General features: G+C 44.3%; 3 protein-coding genes across 3 annotated transcripts in view; all 3 read left to right on the forward strand.

The window, feature by feature from the left end:
* Nucleotides 1-1,659: 1,659 nt before the first annotated feature.
* On the forward strand, nt 1,660-4,372 carry LOC131895593 (protocadherin gamma-A4). Its single transcript, XM_059246077.1, has one exon. It carries the CDS (start codon nt 1,802-1,804, stop codon nt 4,241-4,243), a length of 2,442 nt encoding a protein of 813 aa, XP_059102060.1. The 5' UTR covers nt 1,660-1,801; the 3' UTR covers nt 4,244-4,372.
* A 2,686-nt stretch (nt 4,373-7,058) lies between these two features.
* Nucleotides 7,059-22,218, forward strand: part of LOC131896005 (protocadherin gamma-C5) — a 161,485-nt gene continuing 146,325 nt past the window's right edge. Inside the window, exon 1 of the mRNA XM_059246573.1 lies at nt 7,059-9,725. Within this exon, the coding sequence (XP_059102556.1) occupies nt 7,314-9,725 (2,412 nt within the window). The 5' untranslated portion in view covers nt 7,059-7,313. The remainder of the gene's footprint in view (nt 9,726-22,218) is intronic.
* On the forward strand, nt 11,806-14,892 carry LOC131896012 (protocadherin gamma-A5-like). Its single transcript, XM_059246580.1, has one exon. The coding sequence runs from the start codon at nt 12,081-12,083 to the stop codon at nt 14,523-14,525; it is 2,445 nt and encodes an 814-aa protein (XP_059102563.1). The 5' UTR covers nt 11,806-12,080; the 3' UTR covers nt 14,526-14,892.

Below are 22,218 nucleotides of genomic sequence, written 5' to 3' on the forward strand. Positions count from 1 at the left end.
GAAATATAGACACAGATGAAGAAAAAGACAGAGACACAGGATAGCTCCGGGAGGGCTCTGGGTCAATACCTCGGACCCTGAGTTTTATTACCCACAGCCTTTATATACCCAAAGCAATGGGGGGAGACAAAAAGATCTCCCCCTTTCAAGGACCTCATGGTTCAAGGTACAAAGTACAGTTAAGTGTAAATACCTCCTCAGTACTCAAGACATCTGGTGACCATGCCTTATGGCTAAGCATCCTGTAAATGGGCCTTGAGATATAAGATACCTGGTAACCACACCTTTGGCCAAAACATCCCATCATGCCACCTTGCAAGGGAAAACAAGCTCAGACTCTCTGACCTTGAGTCAAGATGAAAACAAGCCACAAGCTGGGGGTCTCTGTGGGTCCCACAAATAGGATTTTATGACTCCTTAAAAGTTTGGTCATTTGCACGTGCTAATTGTAAAACAATAAATAGTTTAAATAGTGATGACTTTTTGATTTGTCTCAAAATTTCTCAGATTTCCCAAGAAAGGTGTGAAATATGTGATGATAGTGATGTATCCACAACTATTAAAGTAGTTCCTTTCATTGACTATTTCTGAAATCAGTGGTAAAGCAATTTAAAACAGTGGTTAAAAAAATAGTGGACTTGATGATGGTAAAATGGGACCACTGGATGTGTCTTATATGAGAAAACAACCTAAAATATCTTTTCCTCAGGTGAGACAGAGTCTCTTTACAAATCTCTGGCTATCTTGGAACTCACTACATAGATTAGACTGGCCTGGAACTCACAGAGAATCACCTGCCTCTGCCTCCCAAGTGCTGAGATCAAAGGTGTGCGCCACCACACCTGGCCTGAAATATCTTCAGCTTAACTTTTCTGCTTTGGTGCTATCATTTTTTTTAATATTTGTTTGCCCATTATTTGAGCTTGACTTGTATTGGTAATTGACTCATTAAATTTTGCAAATGTTTCAGCCTATGAAAGTTGTAAAGATTGAGGGCACACTGTGAATATGACATTGGTGATATAGTGTATGGCCTAGAATGTCCTGTACACATTAGCTGTTTTACCCCACACCTAGAATCTCTCCGGTAAACCCATTTGCACAAGGGGAAGATTATCTCTTGAGCAGCCAACACCTTTCTTGCAGTGGAATTGGAAAAGTATCCCAGAATACAGAGGGTGAACTCATGTGAGGAAATTGGTTTCTGCATAGGTTGTAGCTAGAGCTGGACCTCTAGGCTCCATTGTCCCTCCGCTTGTCACATCCACCCCTGGAGGAACGGATGCGACCCTCATACAATACAAAGTACTGAAAATGATGTAGGGAGATGAACAACGCAACAACTAAAAAGAGGTAGAAAACAATCCTTTCCCCAAAATCACTATATTATTCTATGATAAATTAACTTAGTTTGACATATAGAAAGCTTTGGATAATTCCTGGATTTTTGTTGCAAATTAAACAACTTGATTTTGACCTTTATGCTCCTTTAGAAAAGGAGGATTAGGGAAGGAAAAAGTATGTGATGTTTTTAATCAAGAATTAGTTGCAATAACAGTTTAGTACTCTGGGTGTCGCTGTTCACCACTCAGGGGTGAAAATCAGGTATTTTAAATAAGAGCAAGGTTTCCGGAGCACAAAGGACTGGTTTTGGTCTTAAGGAAAGCATCAATCTGGACTCTCCGGAGCGCCAGCGTCCAAAGGTGCAAGTACATTATCTTTAAACCCAAAGATTGTGGGGCTCCTCAGGCCTGCACAGGCTCAACGCCCAAGCTCAGGACTCTCTGCGGCCCGGACTGCAATGGCGGCTCCTTACGGAGCAGACCGCAGGGGACTAATCTGGATCTGCATTTTCCTTGGATCCCTATGCGACATCCGCGCGGAACAGATCCGGTACTCTGTGCCTGAGGAGCTGGAAAGGGGCTCTGTGGTGGGCAGCCTAGCCAAGGACCTGGGGCTGGAGCCCGGGAAGCTGACAGAACGCGGAGTCCGCATCGTCTCCAGAGGTAAGACCCAGCTCTTTGCTCTGAACCCGCGAAGCGGCAGCTTGGTGACAGCAGAGAGGATCGACAGGGAAGGGCTCTGTGACAGATCCCCAAAGTGTACCGCAAATCTGGAGATTCTCCTAGAGGATAAAGTGAGGATTCTTGCTGTAGAGGTGGAAATTATCGATGTTAATGATAATGCCCCCAGCTTTGGAGCGCAGCAGAGGGAAATAAAAGTCGCTGAAAATGAAAATCTTGGGACAAGATTTCCTCTTCCTGAAGCTTTTGATCCGGATATAGGGGTGAACGCCTTGCAGGGTTACCAGCTCAGCTCTAATGGTCACTTCTCCCTGGACGTGCAAAGTGGGGCAGATGGGATTAAGTATCCGGAGTTGGTGCTGGAGAACGCCTTAGATCGCGAGGAAGAAGCAGTTCATCACCTGGTTCTAACCGCCTTCGATGGAGGCGACCCGGTTCGCTCTGGTACTGCCACAATTCAAATAACACTGGTGGACACCAATGACAATGCTCCTGTGTTCACTCAGCCAGAGTATCACGTTAGTGTGAAGGAGAATTTGCCCGTAGGCACCCGGCTACTTACCATAAAAGCTACTGACCCAGATGAAGGAGCCAACGGAGAAGTGGCGTATTCTTTCCGGAACGTAAGAGACAAAATATCCCAGCTCTTCCAGATGAATTCTCTGAGTGGGGACATAACAATGTTGGGGGAGCTGGATTATGAGGACTCGGGATTCTATGACGTTGACGTAGAAGCCCACGACGGGCCTGGTCTCCGAGCCAGGAGTAAGGTACTGGTGACAGTTCTGGATGTAAATGACAACGCTCCAGAAGTCACCGTTACCTCTCTCACCAGCTCTGTCCAAGAAGCTTCCTCCCCAGGCACAGTGATTGCACTTTTCAATGTGCATGACAGTGACTCTGGAGAGAATGGCCTTGTCACTTGTTCTATTCCAGATAATCTTCCATTCAGGCTTGAAAAGACCTATGGAAATTATTATCGGTTGTTGATACACAGACCTCTGGACAGGGAAGAAGTCTCCGAATATAACATCACCATAACTGCCACCGACCAGGGAACCCCACCACTGTCTACAGAGACTTACATCTCACTGCAAGTGGTGGACATCAATGACAACCCACCCACCTTCACCCACGCCTCCTATGCTGCCTACATTCCAGAAAACAACCCTAGAGGAGCCTCCATCTTATCCATAACAGCCCAGGACCCAGACAGTGGTGAGAATGCCCAGGTAATCTACTCTCTATCTGAGGACACTGTCCAGGGGGCACCTCTGTCCTCCTACATCTCCATCAACTCTAACACTGGTGTCCTCTATGCACTGCGTTCCTTTGATTATGAGCAGTTTCAAGACTTGAAGCTACTAGTGACCGCCAGGGACAGTGGGAACCCTCCACTCAGCAGCAACGTGTCCCTGAGCTTGTTTGTGCTGGATCAGAATGACAATACACCAGAGATCCTGTACCCCACCCTCCCCACTGATGGTTCTACTGGTGTGGAGCTGACACCTCGTTCTGCAGAGCCTGGATATCTGGTGACCAAGGTGGTGGCGGTGGACAGAGACTCGGGACAGAACGCCTGGCTGTCCTACCGTCTGCTCAAGGCCAGCGAGCCAGGGCTCTTCTCCGTGGGACTGCACACGGGCGAGGTGCGCACCGCGCGGGCCCTGCTGGACAGAGATGCACTCAAGCAGAGTCTGGTGGTGGCTGTGCAGGACCACGGCCATCCCCCTCTCTCCGCCACGGTCACACTCACCATAGCTGTGGCGGATAACATTCCAGACATCCTGGCGGATCTGGGCAGCATTAACACTCACATTGACCAGGAAGATGCAGACATCACACTGTACCTGGTGGTCGCTGTGGCTGTGGTCTCTTGCGTCTTCTTGGCCTTTGTCATTGTGCTGCTGATACACAAGCTCCGTCACTGGCAGGCAACTCGCCTGCTTCGGGCTGCAGGTAGTGGGTTGTCCTCCATGCCTGCATCACACTTCGTGGGTGTGGATGGTGTACAAGCTTTCCTACAGACCTACTCTCATGAGGTCTCCCTCACAGCAGACTCTGGGAAGAGTCACCTGATCTTTCCACAACCCAATTATGCAGACACGCTCATCAGCCAGGAGAGCTGTGGGAAGAGCGATCCTCTCCTGGTATCTCAAGACTTGCTTGAAATAAAAGGAGACTCCAGCCTTCTTCAGGTGAGTGAGTCACTCCTGTAATGGGTCTTACCTTACTAAAGCACAGGCAAGGCGTTTCATAAAGTGCCTCCAGTTGTATGTGTGTTGTATCAAATATATACACTTCTTTATTAACAGCCCTTTGCTTTAAAAGGGATAACGATTAATGATAGTCACCACATAAAAAGTCATTTGTTGATTAATACAATAACCTTTTCTTTTTTGTAACTATGGGAGTTGAATTCAGGCTTTGGGCGTATAGGCAAGTCCTATGTTACTGAGTTACATCCCAAACCATGATTATCTATTATTTATCCTTCATAGTCTTCATTCAGTAGTGATTTTGATAAGAATTCCTTAATTTAGCTGGGCAGTGGTAGCACACACCTTTAGTCCCAACATTCGGGGAGGCAGAGGCATGCAGATCTCTGTGAGTTTGAAGCTAGCCTGGTCTACAGTGTGAGTTCCAGGACAGCCAGGGCTACATAGAGAAACCCTTTTGAAAAACCAAAAAAAATCCTTAATTTTCTACCTCTAAACCATTCAAATTTTAAATGTCATTTTTCTATGTACATTTGAAGGCTAGAATTGACTTGTGAATAGAAGGAAATTGCACAAATTTCTATTTACATCACCTTTCTCATGATGTTAATGGGGAAATCTCACCTGAATATTTTAAAGCATTTTAACTACAGTTTCACTTATTGTGTGTGTGTATCTATATGTTGGAGGACAACTTTGGGGAATCAGTTCTCTCCTCCCGCTATGTGGGTCCGAGAGATCAAATTCAGATTGACAGGTGTGTGCCCAATGCTTTTAGCCACTGAGCCAATTTACATGCCATAACCTGAATTTTTTAAATTTCCCCTTATTACATTCAATTATTCTTTGCTTGGTGTTTACTTCCCCTTCCTTGAAAGAATTTTTCTATAATAATTATACAATGACAATTTGTAGCGAGTCTTTGTCTCAACAGCCAGGTCCCAAATAATGACACAGAGAGACTTCTTATTAATTATGAAAGCTTGGCTTTAGCTTAGGCTTGTTTCTAACTAACTCTTATAACCTAGCTCATTTCTATTCATCTATGTGCTATCATGTGGCTCATGGCTTTTACCTCTCCTCCTGTGTGTCCTGCCTCTTCTGCATCCAGCTGGTGACTCTGCCTTTCCTCCTGTCCGAGATCTCTCTGTCCCCAGAAGTCCCACCTAACCTCTTCCTGCCTAGCCATTGGCCATTCAGCTCTTTATTAGACCAATCAGAGTGACACATCTTCACACAGTGTAAAGGAATATTCCACAACAATGATTTATGTGTAGTGAGGAAAATATTTAACCTTTAGCTATGACATTAACTTCTCTGTGGACTAGTATATTTCAAACTTTTTTTAAGCAAATTCTGACTGTCTAGCTTAGGCTGGCCTTTAGCTCACTATGCAGCCTATCCAGGATGACCTGCAGTTCACAATCCTCTTTAAATGCCAGGATTACAGGTGTGTGCCACTATGCCCAACTCAGATATTTTGTTGTTGCTGATCCGAAGTACACTAGAGTATCTGATTCCTTTGATACAACTTGGCTATTGCCAAAAAATATTGACCATTTTATTTCATTCATGTAAATAAATTGTAAGAGTAATTTTCATAATTTCTAAATTCCCTGTTATGACATCACTATTAAGTCCCAGCAAAACAGAATTTGCTTAAATCTTTCTGGTTTTCATCAGGTAAGGTTGGGTGACTTGGATTCTGGACTGATATTATTCTTACTACTTAGTCAATTGATCTCATTCTCATCTGTCAGAATCCCTGAAATTATTCTTGGAAGGTTTACCACTATGTGACCTGGGATAGCAAAAACTATCCCCTGACATGACATAAAGTATTTTGTGTGTTGGAGATATGCAACACTTTTATTCCCTAAGTTTTCATATAGTTCTATGAATTAATCCAGAATAAATTAAAATCTATACACAAGTTCATTGGGTTTCTATAAATGGGGATCGTAGTAAGATTGTTGGATATGGCTCAATACTGTGATTTAGAAAGGAGAGTTGATGCTATGTGGCTTTGTGTTCGTGAGAAGCTGTGTACGATACACAGAGTAGGTAGGAATAAGATTACATATTAACAAGCTGATCCTGGGCGTGGAAAGAGATACAAATGAATACTGGGTGAGACTATCTGGGGACACATTATTCCAACACATTTATCACCAATGCTATGGTGATAAAATATAACTCAGAGGTGTTTGTTCGGTTGGCCTAAAATTGGGTAAAACACACTCAGATAATGGCATCAAGAATATATTCTGCCAGAGTGATACATGTCAATGATTTGGTGAACAGTAAATAATTTATAACTTGCTATCACAAGCTATAATAGAAAAATATTTTTGTATAAATGAGTACTGGGCTTCCTTAAGAAAATACAATTTCTGATTGGACAAGTTACTGTTTCTCCATGTAGTGGACTACTCCATGAGAAATAAATGCAGAGCTTTATGTACTCGTAAGAAACAAAATATTTGACTGAAAGTCTGGGGGGGGTGCATATGTGGGTTTATTACTGAATGAAAGAAGTGAGAAGGAGAACGTTATGGTGTAATGTTTGCATTTGAATAAAAGGAGGGACGGGGACGACGTTTATTTAAAGGTCGGCTGTGCTACCCAAAGCGTAACAAGAAACTTAGAACTCATTCCACTTGAGAATGAGAGATGTGCTACACGATTCATAGATGATAATAAGGACCCATACCATATGTAGCTTCTGAATTTGGAACAACTTCAATATATTACCAAATTTAAAACAAATAAATACACCATAAATCTAAACCAACAACAACAAAAATTCAAACGTTTGCAAACTTCAGTGCAATTTTTGAGAAGACCTCTGGGCGTCGCTGTAGGTCTAAAGAAGAGAAAGATCATTTCCCAGACGCGTTTGGGAGACTAGGAGAGTAACTTCCTGTGCAAACCAACCTTAGAGGAGAAGCCAGTGTACATCAGGATACAGCAAACGCCCCCAAGAAAAGTGGCGCTAGCCGGATTCGGCCACTAAGGGAGGGCTTACTCGCACCGACTAAGGGGCACAGCGGCAGCGCGAGCTAGGAGGATGAGGCGGGGCTCTGGGAGCGGAATGGCCCGGTGGCTGCAGGTACTGTCGCCCTTCCTTCTGCCATTGTTCCGCGGAGCTCTCCCGGATCAGATCCGCTACTCCATTCCCGAGGAGCTGGCCAAGAACTCGATGGTAGGAAACCTCGCCAAGGATCTGGGCCTGGGTGTCCAGGATCTATCCACCCGGAAGCTGAGGGTCAGTGCAGAGAAGGAATATTTTACTGTAAATCCAGAGAGCGGGGATTTACTTGTGGGTGACAGAATAGACAGAGAGCAGGTTTGTGGGAAGCAGCCTCTGTGTGTTCTAGAATTCGATATTGTCGCTGAGAAGCCATTAAATATTTTCCATGTAGCTGTAATTCTTCAAGATATAAATGACAACGCCCCGCAGTTCAAACAGAGTGAGGTGGATTTAAACATTGGAGAGTCCACCAGACCAGGGAAAGCATTTCCATTGGATCCAGCCCTCGATTCAGATGCTGGTTCTAATTCGCTGCAAAAATACTACCTCGGTGACAATGAATACTTTGAAGTCACAGAGAAAGAGAGCCCAGATGGACGTAAATATCCCGAGTTGATTCTAAAACGTTTTCTGGACAGAGAAGAGCATAATTTTCACCAGCTGGTCCTCACTGCTGTGGATGGGGGGGATCCTCCCCGAAGTGGCACCGCCCAGATCCGAATCCAAGTCACAGACGCCAATGATAACCCTCCAGTGTTCAGTCAGGATGTGTACAGGGTCACCCTTCGGGAGGATGTGCCCCCAGGCTTCTCTGTGCTTCAGGTGACAGCCACCGACCAAGACGAGGGTGTCAACGCAGAGATCACTTACTCTTTTCACAATGTGGATGAACAAGTGGAACGTTTTTTCAACTTAGACAAGCGAACGGGAGAAATCACGACAAAAAGTAGTTTGGATTTTGAGACTACTAAGACTTACTCCCTGAATGTAGAAGCAAAAGATCCCGGGGACCTAGCATCCCATTGCAGTGTCCAAGTGGAAATTCTGGATGAGAATGATTGTGCACCCGAAATAATTGTGACTTCAGTATTTACCCCCCTACCCGAAGATTCTCCACTAGGAACAGTCGTCGCCTTGATAAAAACGAGGGACAAAGACTCCGGAGGAAATGGAGACGTTTACTGCAACGTCTTGGGAAATGCAGAGTTTGTATTGAAATCTTCTTCGAAGAATTATTACAAGCTAGTGACAGACAGAACTCTAGACCGGGAAGAGATTCCAGAATATAACGTCACCATCGTAGCTACTGACAGGGGTAAGCCGCCTCTCTCCTCCAACGTAATCATCACCCTCCATATCTCAGACGTCAACGACAATGCACCAGTTTTCCATCAGGCCTCCTACCTGGTCCACGTGGCGGAGAACAACCCACCTGGAGCATCCATCGCTCAAGTCAGTGCCTCTGATCCCGATTTGGGATCCAATGGTCACATCTCCTACTCCATCATAGCCAGCGACCTAGAGCCAAAGGCGCTATTATCTTTCGTTTCCGTGAACCAGGACAGCGGAGTGGTGTTCGCTCAGCGCGCCTTCGACCACGAGCAGCTGCGCTCCTTCCAGCTGACTCTGCAGGCGCGAGACCAGGGCTCGCCCGCACTCAGCGCCAACGTGAGCATGCGCGTGCTGGTGGGCGACCGCAACGACAACGCACCGCGCGTGCTGTACCCCGCGCTTGAGCCCGACGGTTCCGCGCTTTTCGACATGGTACCGCGTGCTGCGGAACCCGGATACCTGGTCACTAAGGTGGTGGCGGTGGACGCAGACTCCGGACACAACGCCTGGCTGTCGTACCACGTGCTGCAGGCCAGCGATCCCGGGCTCTTCAGCCTGGGGCTGCGCACTGGTGAGGTGCGCACAGCGCGTGCCTTGGGAGACAGGGACGCGGCGCGGCAGCGCCTTCTGGTTGCTGTGCGGGATGGTGGACAGCCACCTCTCTCGGCTACAGCCACGCTGCACCTGATCTTCGCTGACAGCCTGCAGGAGGTCCTGCCAGACCTCAGTGATGACCCTCTGCCATCAGACCCCCAGAGTGAGCTGCAGTTTTACCTGGTGGTGGCCTTGGCCCTGATCTCAGTACTCTTCCTTCTGGCGGTGATTCTGGCTATAGCCCTGCGCCTGCGCCACTCCTCCAGCTCAGCTGCCTGGGGCTGCTTTCAGCCTGGTCTCAGCTCCAACCCTGCCACTGGAGTCCTCCCCAGTTACACTGAGGGGACATTGCCTTATTCCTACAATGTGTGCGTTGCCTCACAGTCAGCTAAGACAGAGTTTAATTTTCTCAATGTGACTCCGGAAGTGGCTCCTCAGGACCTCCTCTGTGACGACACCTCTTGGATACCAGATACTCTTGGAGACACTGAGGTTCCTTTTGTCTCGGATTCTGTCTCAAAGGTGAGCTTCAATTTAATTCGTTTTTCTACTTAGGGTTTCAGTGTTTCTTAATAAATCACTAAGTGGTTTGGGTGGTTCCGTTGCCTAATTCATTGTCTTGTGACTTAGTCAGCCTTGAACGATGTTCTGCCTTAAGTGCGTTAACCTTATCCAAATCACAGCTTACAGAAGGGTTTCTACCTTGGATGTGCAGTTTACTTGCCTGTAATTACAAGTGTTCACAGCGTGCGATACATCTTTTTCTTCGCCTCTACATTCCTCTCCACCCCGCAAAGCTCATCACTATTGGAAATCTGAGAGGTTCTTTTCATGTCAGATCTCTAATACTCAAATTTTGGTTCTGCTTCCTCTTAGATTTGTAGTGATTCAGAGTAAACATGGTCCTCATCTTACTAGTTTGTGAAAACTGAATATGAAAGAAACACATCACCCAGGGTGGTGACTTGTTATCAACAAAGCATGGTGGGTAGGGTACTGTTCAACTGACTTGTTGGCAAACATTGTGAGTGTCTTACAAGCAAATTGTCTTGGGGATTCCTGGAAGCTTTTTCTAATTTTTGCTTTTATTTTATGTGTATGAGTGTTTTGCCTGCATGTACGTCTGTGCACCTGGTACGCACAGAGGCTAGAAGAATCCTGGATCCCCTGGAACTGGAGTTGCAGATGGTTGTGAACCAACGTGTGGGTGCGGGGAATCAAACCCAGGTTCTCTGGAAGAGCAGCCAGTGTCCTTAACTGCTAAGCCATCTTTCCAGCTGTCCCAGGTTTCTTTGTAAAGGATGGGCAAAGTATGGAGCCTGAAGTGTTCATTAGGAAGTGTTAATTCTGTTAATATCTTCATGAATAACTTGCTCTTAAGAAAAAAATGCACACTGAGGAAAAGTTTGCAACCTGTCCTTATGTCGATTTCTTTCTTTCTTTCTTTCTTTCTTTTTTTTTTTTTTTTTTTTTTTTTTTTGGTTTTTCGAGACGGGGTTTCTCTGTGTAGCTTTGCTCCTTTCCTGGATCTTGCTCTGTAGACCAGGCTGGCCTCGAACTCACAGAGATCCACCTGCTTCTGCCTCCCGAGTGCTGGGATTAAAGGCATGCACCCCCACCACTGCCCGGCTTTTTATATGTCAACTTCTACAAAAAGATCTGAAATGGTATGGTTTGGATTGTTTGCTCATTTATTCATGTATTTACTTATTGATGTTACTAAGGATCAAATGTGGGGTCTCTTACCTTCACAGCAAGCACTCTACCAACTGAACCATATCTCAAGCCCTAGATTGTAAAATTGTAGGTATCAACCCTCTCGAGTAACAAATAAAAAAAAATTACAGGTATCAAGCAAAATCTTTTCCTGTTGATGAGTTAATCATCAGCCCCTGTCACAGGAGGGGCTCTCTGAACTGTCTCTCATTTTCTGCCATGATTTTTCTTTTCATCTGTTATTCTTAAGAGTGATGACATTAAAAATCTGCCTTAAAACAAATGAGCCACTGGCTACTGCTAACTAGATACCTATGTTTCCCTCCATGAGAGCTAAATGAAGCCCCATCTCTCATGATCACTATACTGGCTGCTACCAAGATCTTGTCACAGTGAAATGTCTACAAGTATTGTGAATATAGTAGTGGGAAGACATAAGTAATGCAGGTAACCCAACTGTCTTGAGACAGTGAAGCTCTTATAGCCTTAGTTTGGAAATTTGGAGACTTTCTCAACAACTTCACAAGTACACTGTCTATTTTTCTGCATGTGACAGCAAATAGGGGCCATTCTGCAAAGACACATTGAGAGCTGGGTTTGTTTCCTAATAGTACCAGTAAGGTACTATTAGGCAGATTTTCACAAACCTATCCTGATTTTAAAAAATGAAGCCTTGACATCAACAAAGGTAAGAATTTCAATTTCTTGGTTAAACAGATTCAATGTGGGTAAGACATAAGGACTCAGTGGTACATAAAATCAAACTTTTCTGGAGAAGTAAAATAAAACTAATTATATTGATCTTAGGTTGTGGAGGGTTTATTGTCAGAATTAAAACTTAATTAAATATAAACACTGCTACACAATAATATATTAAATACACAGCAAAAACCTTGGAAATGAAAATCATAACTGAACCAAGGAGGACTAAAAATGGAAATGGTGTAGTAACTGGTTAGGACTCTGAGCGTCGCTGTTCACCAGACTGGGAAAGAAGCCGTCATAGACGCGACCAGTTCCCAGCTTCCTCCGCACTAAACAGAGACCAGACAAGCTACTGGGGAAAGCAACCCATCTCAACTCCTGCTCTCGTCAGCTTTAGAAAAACAAGGAGCCAGCAGGTAAACCAGGACTAAAAGGAAAGGGAAGGAAGAAAAGACAATGGCGGATCCACCAAGGCGCTGGAGCTGCAGCGACCTGCTGAAGTTCTTCATGCTGCTAGGGACGCTGTGCGTGCCAGGAAAGGGGCAGATCCGCTACTCGGTACGGGAGGAGCTGGACAAAGGCTCCTTCGTGGGCAACATCTCCAAGGACCTGGGGCTGGAGCCCCGCGAGCTGGCGGAGCGCGGGGTCCGCATCGTCTCCAGAGGTAGGTCGCAGCTTTTCTCGCTGAGCCCGCGAGGTGGCAGCTTGGTCACTGCAGGAAGGATAGACCGGGAGGAGCTGTGCGCCCAGAGCGCGCCCTGTCTCGTCAGCTTTAACGTCTTGGTTGAGAATAAGATGAAAATTTATGGAGTAGAAGTGGAAATCCTTGATATTAATGATAACTTCCCCCGGTTCCGCGATGAGGAGTTAAAAGTAAAAGTTAATGAAAACGCGGCTGCAGGAACACGGTTGGTGCTCCCCTTCGCGAGAGATGGGGATGTGGGTGTGAATTCTCTCCAGGGTTACCAGCTCAGCTCCAACCCGCACTTCTCTCTGGATGTGAAGAGCGGATCTGATGGGCAAAAGCATCCAGAGCTGGTGTTGGAACAGCCCCTGGACCGTGAGAAAGAGTCTGCTCACGACCTGGTCCTCACAGCGTTGGACGGCGGAAACCCAGTACATTCTAGCACTGTCCACATCAGCGTGACCGTCCTCGACGCAAACGATAACGCACCCCTGTTCACTCAAAGCGAATATAGAGTGAGTGTTCCAGAGAACACACCTGTGGGTGCTCGACTCCTCACACTCACCGCCACGGATGCCGACGAGGGAATCAACGCGAAACTGACCTTCTCTTTTCGCAACGAAGAAGACAAAATTTCCGAGACTTTCCAACTTGATTCTAATCTGGGGGAAATATCAACTATTCAATCTCTGGACTATGAAGAATCCAGATTCTATCTCATGGAGGTGGTAGCCCAAGACGGAGGCGCTCTTCTTGCCAGCGCTAAGGTGTTGGTCACAGTCCAGGACGTGAATGACAATGCCCCAGAAGTGATACTCACCTCCCTCACCAGTTCCGTTTCTGAAGACTGTCTACCCGGAACCATAATTGCACTCTTTAGCGTACACGACGCTGATTCTGGGGAGAATGGAGAGATTTCGTGTTCTATTCCCAAGAACTTGCCCTTCAAACTGGAAAAGTCAGTTGATAATTACTATCACCTATTAACAACAAGAGCTCTGGATAGAGAAGAGACTTCGGATTATAACATCACGGTAACCGTCATTGACCATGGAACGCCTCCCCTGTCTACAGAAAACCACATCTCTCTGAGAGTGGCAGACATAAATGACAACCCACCCACCTTCTCTCGTTCCTCCTATTCCACTTCCATCTCAGAAAATAACCCCAGAGGTGTCTCCATTTTTTCAGTGACTGCCTATGATGCTGACAGTGGTGATAACGCCCGGGTCACTTACTCCCTAGCTGAATATACATTTCAGGAAGCTCCCGTGTCCTCCTACGTCTCCATTAACTCTGACACTGGTGTCCTGTATGCCTTGCAGTCCTTTGACTATGAGCACCTGAGAGACCTGCAGCTACTGGTGACAGCTAAGGACAGTGGGAACCCTCCACTCAGCAGCAATGTGTCCCTGAGCTTGTTTGTGCTGGACCAGAATGACAATGTTCCTGAGATCCTATACCCAGCTATTCCTACTGATGGTTCCACTGGTGTGGAACTGGCTCCCCGCTCTGCAGAGCCTGGATACTTGGTAACCAAAGTAGTGGCAGTGGACAGAGACTCAGGACAGAATGCCTGGCTGTCCTACCGCCTGCTCAAAGCCAGTGAGCCAGGGCTCTTCTCCATTGGCCTTCACACAGGGGAGGTGTGCACGGCAAGGACCCTATCGGATAGAGACGCCCTCAAGCAGAGCCTGGTGGTGGCTGTCCAGGACCATGGCCAGCCCCCTCTCTCAGCCACCGTCACCCTTACTATCGCTGTAGGGGATAGCATCCCGGATGTACTGACTGACTTAGGCAGCAGCAACACTCCTACAGAGCCCCAGGACTCAGACCTCACACTCTACCTGGTGATATCAGTGGCAGTGGTGTCCTGTGTCTTCCTAGGATTTGTTACTGTGCTGTTGGCCCTCAGGCTTAGGCACTGGCACATGTCACGCCTGCTTCAGACTTCCACAGGCAGATTGGCCAACATGCCCGCCTCTCATTTTGTGGGCATGGATGGGGTACAGGCTTACCTACAGACCTATTCCCATGAAATCTCCCTCACTACAGACTCCAAAAACAGCCACCTGATCTTCCCCCAGCCCAATTATGCCGACAGGCTCATTAGTGAAGAGAGCTGTGAAAAGAGTGAGCCTCTCCTGATACCGGATAATATTGACGAAAACAAGGGAGAGCCTGGAGCTGTTCAGGTCAGTTTCCTCTTTCACTAAGAACCAGAGCATTTTCTTCACTTGTCTTCTCACTCATTTTTCTGGTAGAGTCAAAATCAGACAGTTATATAGTGGATCATCATTTGCAGTATTGGAGTTTAACTCAGTTTTGTCCAGTAATGGATACTTTTTCAAATTCTATTTGGGGCTGAATATCTTTTCTCGGTGTGTGGACATTTTAGAAAATCTAGCTGATAACAGTAGACGCACCTTAAAGGAAATCCATAAACATAATCACTTCCCTTTAAAATGTTGCTAGCTTAAGGGTAACTATTCTGTTACTAGAAGAGTTGTATTAGTTCAAATTGTTTATGTGTATTGTTCCCTTTGGGATATTTGTCTACACACCATTAGTGGGCAAGTTTTGTAGGGGTGGTGGTTTGAATGAAAATGGCCCTCGTAGGTTCACATATTTGAGTCTTCATCACCAAAGAATGGAACTATTTGAGAAGGAATAAGAGGTGTGGCTTTGTTGGAGTAGGTTTGTCACTGGGGGTGGGCTTTGAGATTTCAAAAGCCCACACAAAGCGCTCTCTCTCTCTCTCTCTCTCTCTCTCTCTCTCTCTCTCTCTCTCTCTCTCTCTCTCTCTCTCTCTCTCTGCCTGTGGATCAGGATGTAAAGCTCTCAGCTACTGTTCCAGCACTATACCTGTGTACTTTCTACTATGATGATCATGGTCTAAAATTCTAAAACTGTAAGCAAGGCACCGCCAATTAAATGCTTCATTTTAGCCAGACAGTGATAGCACATGCCTTTAATACCAGCACTTGGGAGGCAGAGGCAGGTAGATCTCTGAGTTTGAGGCCAGACTGGTCTACTTTGTGAGTTCCAGGGACAGCCAGGGCTACACAGAGAAACTGTCTCAAAAAAAAATGATTTCCTTTATAAGAGTTGCCTTGGTCATTGTGTCTCTTCACAGCAATATAACAGTAACAAGACAGTAGAGGATATTATATGTGCTTTATATTTTAGTATACATGTATACAAGAATTTACAGTACTTCAACAAATCAGTAGACACTAAGAAAACATTAGCTCAATTCCTACCAGAAATGTAGATTAGGCTGGATGGTGGTGGAGCACATGTTTAATACCAGCATTCGAGAGGCAGAGATAGGCAGACCTCTGTGAGTTAGAGGCAAGCCTGGTGTACAGAGCTAGTTCCAGGACAGCCAAGGCTACACAATGAAACCTCATCTCAAAACAAAGAAAGAAAAAGAAAGAAAGAAAGAAAGAAAGAAAGAAAGAAAGAAAGAAAGAAAGAAAGAAAGAAAGAAAGTGTAGATTAGATTTATGATGAAATCACAATATTCTAAAATTAAAAGAGTCTGTGTTAACTAACCCATGCAATTATTGCATATGTGTCTTCATTGGGAGAATAAACCAGTGAGAAGTAACCTTAGAATTCTGTTCTATTCTGTGACATATGTTAAGTCTCCAAAGAGTCATATGCGCTATTTTCAACCAGTAGGAATGATTCATGCCCCTGGCATCTGCTGGTTTCTGCCAATTCTCTCATCAAAATCAACATCTCTCAGAATGTTTACATGCACCCATGTGTAAACGCAAATCTGATTTGTTACAAGAGTATCAGAATTGTATTCAAGAAGGTCAAGATGACTTAAGAGTGCTTTACATTTTAAAATTCATTTCTTAGGGATGACCTTGTTTTAGGTTAATAGACTTTTCTTAAAGAAACTCTTGTTTATGAGTCTCCCGTCGCAGGAGCATGGATCGTGTAAGGGAATAGCTACTCAATTCATTTTCTGCACTTTTTCATATACCCTTTGCTAACTGACCCTTCAATTAGGAATAAATGTTAAAAATTAAAATAGATATTAGTGGTGGATTCTGAGTTGTTATTTCAGACTCATGAAAGGTTTATTAACACACTTAAAACCCAGGAACACTTGATAGATATTTTTTAAACATTTAAAGGATATTCAGGGTATCTACATATGTACATTCTTCTGATAACAGTATTAACTGTTATAGAACTGATAACAGTATGAACAGCAGACTTGCTAAAGAACTAATGCATTTGAAAACTAAGAAGAGAATCTGTGCATGTTACTGGCCTTTCTTTGGACAACCAGCTCCCAAATAATGACATGGAGACTTTTTATTAATTATGAAAGCTTGACCGTATCTTAGGCTCATTTCCAACTAGCTCTTAAAACATCAATCTATGTTCTGCCACGTGGCTTGACTTCCTCCGCATCTGGCTGGTGAATTTCCCACACCTCTGACTGAGTCCCTATCTTTCTCCAGAAGTCCCACCTATCCTCTCCTGCCTAGCTATTGGTCATTCAGCTCTTTATTAAACCAATCAGAAGGTGCCTTAGGCAGGTGAGGTTAAACAGACACATCTTTATACAGTGTACAAAAAGATTATCCCAACATATGTAAGGTGTCATTGATGTCTTCACAGAAATATGCCTTTCCTGTGTGTGTGTGTGTGTGTGTGTGTGTGTGTGTGTGTGTGTGTGTGTGTGTGCAAATGCTTGTGGAGGTCAAGGACAACTTCAGGTGTTGTTCTTCAGGTGCCATCCACCTTATTATTGGGACAGGGTATCTCATTGGCCTGAAGCTCACCAGGTGTGCTAGGTTGTCTGTCCAGGAGTCCCCAGATATCTCGTCTCCACCTCCCCAGTAATGGAATTACAAGCACTTTCCAGCATGCCGGTTTTTTAGCAAACTCCTCACACTTGCAAATCAAGCACTTCCTTGACGGAGCTTATCTCCCTATCCCCCTTTCCACTACTTTTAAAGAAAATTTTATACCTGGTTGTGCATCCTGAAATAAGCTTTGTGCAATGGAGAAACATCCTTTGAATCTCTATAAACTAATAGATGTTACGTTATAAAATGCTTGTTCTTACACTGTAAGTATATGTACCCTGCATGCATTATATTCTTTTAAGTATTAGTTGCATGTGTGTTAGGAAAGATCCCTTTCCCATAAGAATGAGGTACTCGCACAGTAGTTGGAAGGCACTTTGCATGCATATGTTTTGAAAGTCTTGTTTCAGTGATTTTATTTTAATGTTTGGAAAGTACAGATGTTGAGGCAGGGGAGATGGCTGAGCAGTGAAGAGCACTTGTGCTCTTGCAGAGGGCCCCAGTTGGGTTCCCAGCACCCATTTGGCAGCTCACAGCTGTCTATAACTCCAGTTTCAGGGCATCTGGCACCCTCCTCTGGCTTTTACAGGTTCCAGGCATGCACTTGGTACACATACAAGCAGATAATACACCTATACACATAAAATAAAAATAAATAATTTTAAAAGAACCCATCCACAGAACTGATATACAAACAAAAAAACTGGGTACGTGTCTATAACCACAATGCTGGGGAAGCAGGAGTGATGGAGACAGGGAGATCCCTGGGACTTGCTGTCCAGTCAGACTGGCCAGTCAGTGAGCACTAGGTTCGATGAAAGACCCTGTCTCAAAAATAAGAGAGTGATAGAAGACAACACCTGACATCAACCACTAGCCTCTGCATACCACCACCAAAATAATAATGATACTGGCAAAAATGGCAGTGAATGTCTAGAATCCTGGGCATAATGAACAATCTGAGATGCTCTAATGCTTTGTGTTATAAACTGGGATTGTGTTGCTGTACACCTGACAAGTTTTAAAATAGCAATATATTGCATAAGTTAAAGATATTTTTATTCATGTAGGTTTTCTAGTTTGGAAATTTAATTAAAACTATAAGACACTAGCTGGGGAGTGCACACTTTTAATTCCAGCACTCTGGAGGCAGAGGTAGGAAGCTCTCTGAGTTTGAGATCAGCTTGGTCTGTAGAGTGAGTTCCAGGGCATCCAGGAATATACAGAGAAACCCTGTCTCAGAAAAAAACTGTAAGACACATGTCATGACTATTGAAACAGCATGTTTATTGACTATCAAAGAATGTCCATTAAAAATGCTTGTATGGCCGGGCGGTGGTGGCGCATGCCTTTAATCCCAGCACTCGGGAGGCAGAGGCAGGCGGATCTCTGTGAGTTCGAGGCCAGCCTGGGCTACCAAGTGAGTCCCAGGAAAGGTGCAAAGCTACACAGAGAAACCCTGTCTCGAAAAAACAAAAAAAAAATGCTTATATGATCTGGGCCTTATGGTGCACACCTTTAATCCCTGTACTTAGGAAACAGAGGCAGGCAGATCTCTGTGAGTTCAAGGCCTCATCTACACAATGAGTTCCAAAACAGTCAGAATTATGTGCTAGACTCTGTTTAAGTGTTTTAGTGATTATATGCTAAACTGGGGACCAAGGAAAAATCAACATTAATATCTTTCTTTCATATATTCAGTTATAAGGATTCATATCTCACCTCCCAAGTTCAGACAATTTACCATTGATAATCTACTTGGTAAAAACACCATTGAGAACAATTGTAATGAGGTGATGAACAATACTATTTGTGAATTATTTTTTATTGCATGAGAATTCATACATACATATGAGTTTTGATCAAAACCCCCATTCTTCTCCTTCCAATTCCTCTTCTAATCACTCCCACTTTTCCCTCATAACTTTATGTGATCTTTTTTAAAATAGCTCCACAGAGTCCATTTAGTACTGCCTGTAATGTATGTGTATACAGAGTAATCTACTGGAGAATGGGTAGCATCTCAGAAACCACATCCCCAAAAAAAATTCTCTTTCCCCCAGGAACCATCAGTCAAAGCATTTATCTAAATTATTCTATTATTAATAAAAACTCGGGAGTCAGATAAGAATGAGACTTCTTGAGCTCCTCCTCATCCATGACAGTATTTTGGTTGGCTTGATCTTGTGCAGGTCTTGTGCGTGCTGTTCAGCTGCTGTGAGTTCATGTGTCTCATGACTATCATGCCCCACAAATACTGTTTTGTTACAGATATCTACTGCATCTATTACATTCTTTCTATATCCTCTTCTGTGGTGGCCTCTGAACTTTGGAGGGAGGGGATGAAGTGTAGACGTTCCATTTATAGCTGAACTCTCCACAGTCTCTTATTCTCTGCTTGTTAACCATTATGGGTGACTGTGTTATTCACTATCTACTACAAAAAGAAGCTTCTCTGATGAAGACCGAGAGAGGCACTAATATATGAGTTTAAAGATAAATAGTTAAGGGCTCATAAATTACTATTTCCTGTTAGTACAAATGACTTTAGCCAGTCATAGAGTTTTGGCTTAGTTAGTGGTACCGAAAATGAGTTCTTCCTTGTGAGCAGGCTTTAAATTCAACCAGGAAGTGGTTGGTTACTCCCATAACATTCATGCCACTACTGCATCAGTGATATTCTCTTGCCAGGCAAGTTGTTATTTTAGCTTACAGGGTTCATAGCTGGCAAAGGCTGTTGATGACTTTTCTCCCTTGGTAGTGTGCATAGAACCTTCCAGCACTTCCATCTGACAACTAGCCAGTAGGGATGAAGCTTCCAGGTGGGTACCAGCTTGATTTTGTCATCTCCTACAACTCAAGTATGTGACATCTTCAGCAGTATGGTCTTACCCTCAAGTTCTGGTAAATTCATTTTAAATCATACTTGCTTAATTAAATGTAAGTACTTGGAAACAGGAAAAGATAATCTCTTACTTCTTACTATACAGTTTTATTTTTAAAAACTATCAATCTTTTTGCTTACTTTTTGGGAGGAAGATGAGAAAGATAATATTTTATACATGCCTGTAATCTTAGCACTGAGAAGGCTGAGGCAAGAGTAGGATGGCAAATTCTAGGCCAACTTGAGACTATATCAGGTTCTAGTTCCAGGTCAGCCTGAACTATATAATGAGCAGACTTATGGCCAGAAGTCAACCTGTATATTGAATTCAAAATGATTGGTAGGAAGCTGTTAAACTTTTATCATATAAGTGGGCTGATCAAGGATATTAACAAAAACCAAGTGCCATTAGCAGAAGTAACACTGAGCTGGAAATTATCAAATTGGAGCTACCTGGGCCTACCTTTGTCCCAGAACCCTTGCAAGATACTGATATTGGGGTCAGTCTGTTGTGATAGTTCTGCCTGTCTTAGTTACCTTTCTATTGCTATGAAGATACTCCATGACCAAGACAACTTATAGAGGCAAGAGTTTATTGGGGTTTTATAGTTTCAGAGGGTGAGTCCATGACCATGATGGTGAGGAGCACAGCAGCAGGCCAGCAGGCTGGCAGGCCAGCATGGTGCTGGTGTAATAGCTGAGAATTTACATGTTGAAATAACAACTATGAGGCAGAGAGAGAGCTAACTGAGAATGGCATGGACTTTTGAGACCTTGAAGCCCATCTCCAGTGACACACCTCCTCCAACAAGGCCACACCTGTAGGCATACATTTCTCTCCTTCCTGCCTGTTACCAAATACCCAGCAGCTGCTTCTCAAGTTACCACACAGAGGCTTATATTAATTATAAATGCTCAGCTGATAGCTCAGGCTTATTACTAACTAGCTCTTACACTTAAATTAACCCATAATTCTTATTTATGTTTAGCCAAGTGGCTTGGTTCCTTTTCTCAGTACAACATTCTCATCTTGCTTCCTCTGTGTCTGGCTGGTGACTTCTGACTCCACCCTTCCTCTTCCCATCATTCTTAGTTTGGTCACCCTGCCTATACTTCCTGCCTGGCTACTGGCCAAGCATTCTATTAAACCAATTTGAGTGACAAATCTTTACAGTGTATAAAAGGATTATTCCACAGCACTCACCTCCAGCAAGGCCACACCTTCTCCAATAAGACCACACCTCCTCCAATAAGGCTACACCTCCTAATCCTTTCCAAACAATTCTACCAACTTCCCAAGCATTCATACATGAGCCTGTGGGGTTCATTCTCATTCAAACCACCACACATTTCCTCAGCCCTGATCACATTTCACTTTTTTTCAAAAAGAGAACCCAGATGGCAGGTGTTACTTGTACAGGAAGTGTTCCTGAACAGAGTTGGACATTCTGGCCACTACCTGCTCTTCACCACTGTGGACAGGGGCAGGTCACCCAAATGTTCCACCACACAGATCAGGGCATGATGGCAGATGAAAAGGATAACATTCTCCCAATGTTTAACCCAGACTTATGCAAGATCAGTGTCTCAGAGAACCCCTGTGCTAACTCCTAGGTACCAACAGTGATGACTGCTGCCCCAGAAGGGAGCAGCAGTGAGTAGATCCTTTGCTTCTTTATCAGTGCTGATAAGACAGTTAGACAACATTCAAAGTGAACAGTAAAGGGGGAAACTCACCACTGATGGATAGTTGGCCTTTGAAGGAATGAAGAGCTACATAATTGGGCTACAAGCAAATGATGGTGGAAGTCACACTGTATGTTGCAAAATATAATGGGGAAATCCTGTTCTGAATAAAAGGAAAATTCCACTTATAAAAGTCCAAGATTCAACACACCTATATAGGTAGTTAACAAATGGAGCCTTCGACCAGAAGCAGACTCCAGAGTATAGGGTCATTATCACAGTGGACAAACACAATCTGTTCCATTCTTCCAGCACAGACTTCATTCTGTAAATCTCAAACATCAGTGTCAACACTCAATTTTCCACAAAACCTCATATATGGCCCATATAACTGAGGACAACCCCTTCTAGAGCCTCCATGGTGCAAGTAATTCCTTCACATCCTGATTTGGGGCCTATTGACCATGTAGCCTACTCCATCTTGGCCAATGACCTAGAGCT

Source organism: Peromyscus eremicus, chromosome 19 (genome assembly GCF_949786415.1).
Source record: "Peromyscus eremicus chromosome 19, PerEre_H2_v1, whole genome shotgun sequence".
NCBI classification, from domain to species: Eukaryota; Metazoa; Chordata; class Mammalia; order Rodentia; family Cricetidae; genus Peromyscus; species Peromyscus eremicus.